This window comes from Fukomys damarensis, unplaced genomic scaffold (assembly GCF_012274545.1).
Source record: "Fukomys damarensis isolate Sample0158 unplaced genomic scaffold, DMR_v1.0_HiC HiC_scaffold_19, whole genome shotgun sequence".
In the NCBI taxonomy this organism is placed as follows: domain Eukaryota; kingdom Metazoa; phylum Chordata; class Mammalia; order Rodentia; family Bathyergidae; genus Fukomys; species Fukomys damarensis.
The window spans coordinates 65,431,856-65,437,653 of record NW_022900931.1 but is presented as its reverse complement, the minus strand read 5'-3'; the positions used below and the strand labels follow the sequence as shown (position 1 = coordinate 65,437,653).

Sequence of the window (5,798 nt, the reverse complement as noted above, 5' to 3'; positions counted from 1 at the left end):
TCCTCCAGCTGCCGCTTCAGCTGCTTCGCCCGGAGGTTGCCTTTCTCCAGCTGTGCGGAGCAGCGGAGCCGCCGGCTGACACCGCGGGCGCCGCCTCCCTAGGCCCCCTGCCTTCTGTCCGTCCCTGTCCTGCCCCCGAGACCCTCAGGCCATCTTCAGCGCGGCCCTGGGCCGTCCACGCCAGTTCACCAAGACCCTCCCGGCCTCCTCCGCTGTCTCTCTCCGGGGAGGGACACGCGGGAACTCACTGCATCTAACCCTAACCTGGGTGGCCCTGCTGCTCCGAAGTCACCGAGCTTGTTTCCGTTCTCCAGGGCCTTTGCCCCTGCTGCCCTTGCCTCGTTCGTCCTCACCCTTCTGTGTCAACACAGATGTGGCCTCCGCAGAGGTGTCTCTGATGGTGCTGACCCAAGGGGAGGCCCCATTCCTGTGTCTTCTCTTCTTCTGTTTCCCTCCCAGCCCTCGGTGGCCTCTGCTCTCACCTTTGCTCACGTCTCACTCAGCGCTGCCCTCCCTGTGCTGACGGTGAGCTCGGAAGACCACGTCTGCCTCATTCTCAGCCAAGCTCCAAGGCCCGACCCGGCCAGGAATGCAGGGGGTGCTTGTCATTTGAGGAGTGAACAGCGAATAAAGCTCACCTGCGTTTCTAAGGGCACAGGGACTTGGCGGAGCCAGGTGGACCTGGGATTTGTTTTGTTATTGTTTTTCTTTTTTTTTTTTTTGAGACAGGGTCTCACTATGTAGTTCAGACTGCTCTGGAACTCACTGTGTAGCCTAGGCTGGTCTCGAACTCATAGCGATCCTCCTGCCTCAGCCTCCCGAGTGCTGGGATTATGGGAGTGCGCCACCATGCCCGGCTGGACCTGGGATTTGATCCAGCTCTGCCACCTCAAACTCTGGCTTTGGTGAAAATTATACGTCCTCCTCAAATTTCAGATTTTTACCTGTGAAGTGGGACTGGTGATATGCTAGTGTCCATTAAAAAGAAAAGAAAAGGAAAAAGCTTGTGACACAGTAACTGCTAGATAACTAAAGTACAGCAGGGCAATGGAGGTGCACACCTGCAATCCCAGCACTCTGGGAGGCTGAGGCAGGAGGATTACAAGTTTGAGCCCAGCCTGGCTAACTTAGTAATTTAGCGAGACTTTTCTCTCAAAATAAAAAATAAAAAGGTCTGGGGATGTAGCTCAGTGTAAAGGCCCTGGGTTCAGTCCTCAGCACAGACGCTGGGGGCCAGGGATTTAGCTCAGTGGTTCCACTGCCTGCCTTGCAAGAGCAAGGTCCTGAGTTTGATCCCCGGTACAAAAAAAAAAAAAAAAAAAAGACTCAGGCCAAAGTCTGAATCCTGGCCTCCTACTTGCTTAATAATTTTGAGCAAATCACTTTACATTTCTGTGCCTCAGTTTCTTTACCTAAATAAGAGGGGAAATAACAGTGCCTACCTCCAGTGGCTCTGCTAAGATTGAAACATGCTACCTGTCACGCCTGCAGCCCAGGGCCTGGCACACACAAAGCACTCAGTGAACATTCTGACTTCATCCTGATCTTGATTCTGAGTAAGTCCAACCCTACCCCCAAGCCAGCTGCCTCACTCCCTGCCAGCGCCTGTGCTAAATGCCAGCTTTTGTGGATGGCAGAGCTGCTGCCTCTGCACCTCTGCTGATGCTCCAGCCCTGGCTGGGGTCTGCGTGTGTTTCCGGCCCCACACTGGCCGCTGCTCATTGTGCCTCTAGGGACACTGTGTGCCCCCTGTCCACTGAAGCTGCGACCCGCTCACCTGGTCCCGGAGCTGGTCGGCCACCCTCCGCTCCTCCTCCACCTGCAGAACCACCTCCTTCAGCCGCTTCTCGGCTCTGCGCACCAGCTTGCCAGAGAGGATGCGCTCCCTGCAGGGAGAGGCAGGGCTCAGGATGCTGGCCGGGTGCCCCGTGTCCCCATCCGGTGGCTGCCGCACTCTTCACCATCCCCTGCTGGCACCCAGTCCGCTCAGAGGCACCCAGGGCACCGGTGTCCTTGGCTTCTACGGTGTCACTTGGTGTCCTAAAATGCCTGCTGTAACCATGGACAGATCTGGTCTTCCTCCTGTTTCCTGGCATGCAGCTCCCAGAGCCCAGGGAATCTCTCAAGCGCTGGTCTTTTAGCGCAACGACTGGATGGCTGATGGTGGGTGTCCCGGCTGGATTCAGGATGGGGGCAAGGTGCCGGGGACCCCAGCATGTGATCAGAGTCCCAGTGTCCTCACCCCCAGGGAGGGGAGAGGAATTGGAAGTTGAGCTGATCGCCAAAGGTCAATGATGACCAATCATGTCTAGGTAACAAAGTCTTATGGAGGCCCTTTGGTTTTGTATTTTTGAGACAGGGTCTGGCTGTGGATTGTGGGCTGGCCGAACTACGTAGCCCAGGCTGGCCTTGAACTTGTGGCAATGCTCCTGCCTCAGCCTCCTGAATACTGGGATTACATGCATGAGCCACCACAACTGGCTGTAGGGGCCTTAAGGATGGAGTTTGGGGAGCTTCTGGGGTGTTGGTTATGTGGAGGGTAGAAGCTATTGCCGCTATTTCTTGGATATGATGTGGATATGTGTGAATGTGGTGCTTGGTGCAAGTGCAGCCATTTTGTGACCACAAGGAAAAGACCAAGGGAACTACGCAGATGCAACCATCTTTTGGCTGCTGGAATCCAACTCATATGACAAAAAGAAGTCCTTTTGTGATAGGTGAAAAAGACGGCCCCAGTTCATTCCCCTTACTGTATCTACACTTTTTTAGTAGACTGCAGCTGCTCCTGTCAAGAGGTGTTGCTTTTTTTCCCCTATGCCATGAAATTTGAGGTGACCAGAGAACCAGCTCTAAGTCTAGGCCTCAGAAGGCTTTTAGCCCTTTTCCTCTCTCTTTGGACTTTGGCTCTGCCTTGTGCTTATCCTGAGCTCGGCAGCTGGAGGGTGAGGGGCCACCTGGTTGTCCCTGGAAAGGCCTTACACTTCCTTAAGCCCAGTCAAGATCAGCTAATATGCCATTCTGGTCCTCAACTGAGGAAAATGAGGGAGTGAGGCCCACCCAGCCCAGCTCAAGGGCACTCACTAGCCAAGAGTACAATAAAAAGCAAAAATAAACACTTGCTATTTGAAGTCACTAAGTTATGGGGTGGTTTGTTAAGCAGCTATAGCTGACTGCTACATTGCTGTGTAAGTTGTACTCAGTGAGCTTGCAGGCACACGCAGCCCAAAGCAACCTCTTCCACCACCAACCTGGCCTCTTGCTCCAGCTGCTCCTCAGCCTGGGCCAGCTTAGACTCAAGGGTGGCGATTGTCATCTTCTGGCGGGCCCGGGCCCCAGCATCCTCCTCACCCAGGTGCCCCCGGAGCTCCTGGATCTGCCGCTCCAGCTGCTGCCGACCGCTCTCGGCCTTAGCTGAGAAACTGCGCTCAGCACACAGCTCTGTGGTCAGGGTCTCCACCTGCAGCGGACGGGGGAGGGCAGGTCACCAGGACAGCGGCCGATGACAAGGAGGAAGGAGACGGTCAAGCCAGGCACCTCCCGGAAGTAAGCGAGCGGGTTGCACAGCCCAGAGCCCACACACACTAAGCACCAGTGCTAATTTGTACCTTCAGTCCACAGAGCATCACCTGACAGCACTGCCAGCCCTGGGTTTTCACCGGTTGGATCTTTTTCTGCTATTTTAATAACTCCCCAAGACCATCACTGACTTGTTCAAACACTATAAATTCCACCCCTGACTGTGAGTCAGTTCCCAGGGAGATCACACTTGAGTTTGTGGAAGGATCACCCGGGAGTTTGTGAGAAAAATGCAGGCCCAGAGTCTCCCACTCAGCAGCCAGAAGTGGGGCCCATGAATCTGCAGGTCTCAGAGCGGGGTGTGCAGCAGCTTCACAGCAGATGTGTAAACACACATGGATCACGCCGCCCACGGGCGATTTAGCTTGTGCTCCGAGTGCGGCCCTGTGTGGGGGGGGACCGGAAGTGACTCACTCCGATCTTATTTCACCCTCACTCGTACACACGGATGGGGCGAGGAGCGCATTCTCCTCTATTTTTCTCAATTTTCTACTCTAAAATAAAACGATGATATGCGGCAGGAACCCAACATGAAACAGAGGGCAGGCAGCAGGAGTCCCTGAAAGGCAGACACATTGAGCTGGGGGTGGGGGTGCACACCTGTGGTCAGCACTCTCAAGGCTGAGGCAGGAGGATCGCAGAGAATTCAAGCCCAGCCTGGGTTACATAGTGAGTTCAAAACCACCTGAACTACATAGCCGGGCCCAGCCCCACTCCCAAAAGGCAGATGCTGTTGTGAACAGCAGCTCAGTCAGGAGCAGCCTTGCTGCTCCAGGAAAGGCATTAGAATATTATGAGGGATCATCCTGATCATAGTCCCTTCCTGCCTCTCAAAATAGCATGTTCCCCTCACTTTTAGGGCAATCACCTGCGTCTCCTTACAGTTTTGTTTTTATTATTATTTATTATTTTTTTGAGACAGGGTCTCACTGTGTAGCCCAGGCTGGCCTGAAATTCACAGTGATCCTCCTGCCTCAGCCTCCAGGTTCTAGGATCACAGGCGTGCACTGCATTACTCATGGCAGAACCCCTTATATCCCACAGTGGAATCCTTTATATCTTTTAAGCGTCTTTTGCCTGTGCTTCTCTTCGGCAGTTTTCTCCTTATCATAAATCTGCTAAAGAATCTGGGCTGCTGGACCTAGAGCTGCTCTCTGTCTGGGTCTCTCCCCTCACATACTCTCGGCCCAATTCTCTGGGCTCTATTTCCCGAAAACTCATTGGGTCCAGGGACTTAATTCTGTTTCTCTTTTTTCCCTCAGTACTGGGGGCCTTTACAATAAGCTACTTCTCCATCCAGCCCTTTAAATTATTAAAAAAAATTTTTACATTAGTTCAGGGTCTTGCTGTGTGGCTCAGGCTGGGCATCAGCCTGCCAGGGTGCTGGGCTTACAGTCATGCCCTACCAGGCTCCGCTAGTTAGTTGGGACTGGAAATGCTCCCTAGTGGTCCATGTGTGAAAGGCTTGGCCCCCAGCTAGGCACTGTTGGGGGGCGGTTCCTCCGTTCCGTTTCCTGGCCACTATGAGATGGGCACCTTTCCCTCCGCCAGGCCGCTCTGCCCTCCGGCACCTGACCATGGGCTGAAACTGAGCCAAAATGAACCTCTTAGGATGTGGGTGCGGGTCTCAGGGAGGGGCAGGGGCAGCCCCATGCACCTGCAGCAGCAGCTTGCGGTAGCGGTCATTGAGCAGCTCAGCGTTGCTCTGCTCCTCCTCCAGCTCCTCCTCCAGCTGCCCCAGGCGCCCCTCCAGCTGCCGCTTCTCCTCCTGCAGGGCCGCCCTGGAGGGGGACACAGCGGATCAGGGCAGCACGGCCCCGGGGGACCCCGACCCTCGGCACCGGGCAACTCACTTGCTAAGGCTGCCATTGGCTAACTCGTCGGCCATCTCATCCCGGTCTTGCTGTGCCTGTCGCCGCCCACGGTCTGAGGCTGCCAGTTCCTGTGGCACAGCGGCGGGAGGTCCCCAAGGTGAGGGAAGCCAGGGGGACTCAGGTCGCACGCTCTCTCCAGTCTGCTCTATCTCCTTCCATAGAACCGACCCTGACCTTCCTAAATTCAGAAACTTCCCAAGGTTCCCTAGATCCCCAGGACAAGAACCCAGGCTTTGGGGAGGAGGAGGAGGCATGGTTAGCCCCGCCCACCCCAGCGCCAGACTCTGAGCCAACGCCTGCCCCGCCCACTAAAGCCTCGGCTCCCGCCCTGTTAACCCCACCCACTCA

At 55.2% G+C, this 5,798-nt stretch overlaps 1 protein-coding gene across 1 annotated transcript in view; it reads right to left on the bottom strand.

Moving 5' to 3' along the window:
- Positions 1-2: 2 nt before the first annotated feature.
- Myh14 (myosin heavy chain 14) overlaps positions 3-5,798 on the bottom strand; it is a gene marked incomplete at its 3' end in the record, with an annotated part of 49,559 nt that continues 43,763 nt past the window's right edge. Inside the window, 5 exon segments of the mRNA XM_033766024.1 lie at positions 3-50; positions 1,778-1,886; positions 3,249-3,457; positions 5,234-5,357; positions 5,430-5,619. Of these exon segments, the coding sequence (XP_033621915.1) occupies positions 3-50; positions 1,778-1,886; positions 3,249-3,457; positions 5,234-5,357; positions 5,430-5,619 (680 nt within the window).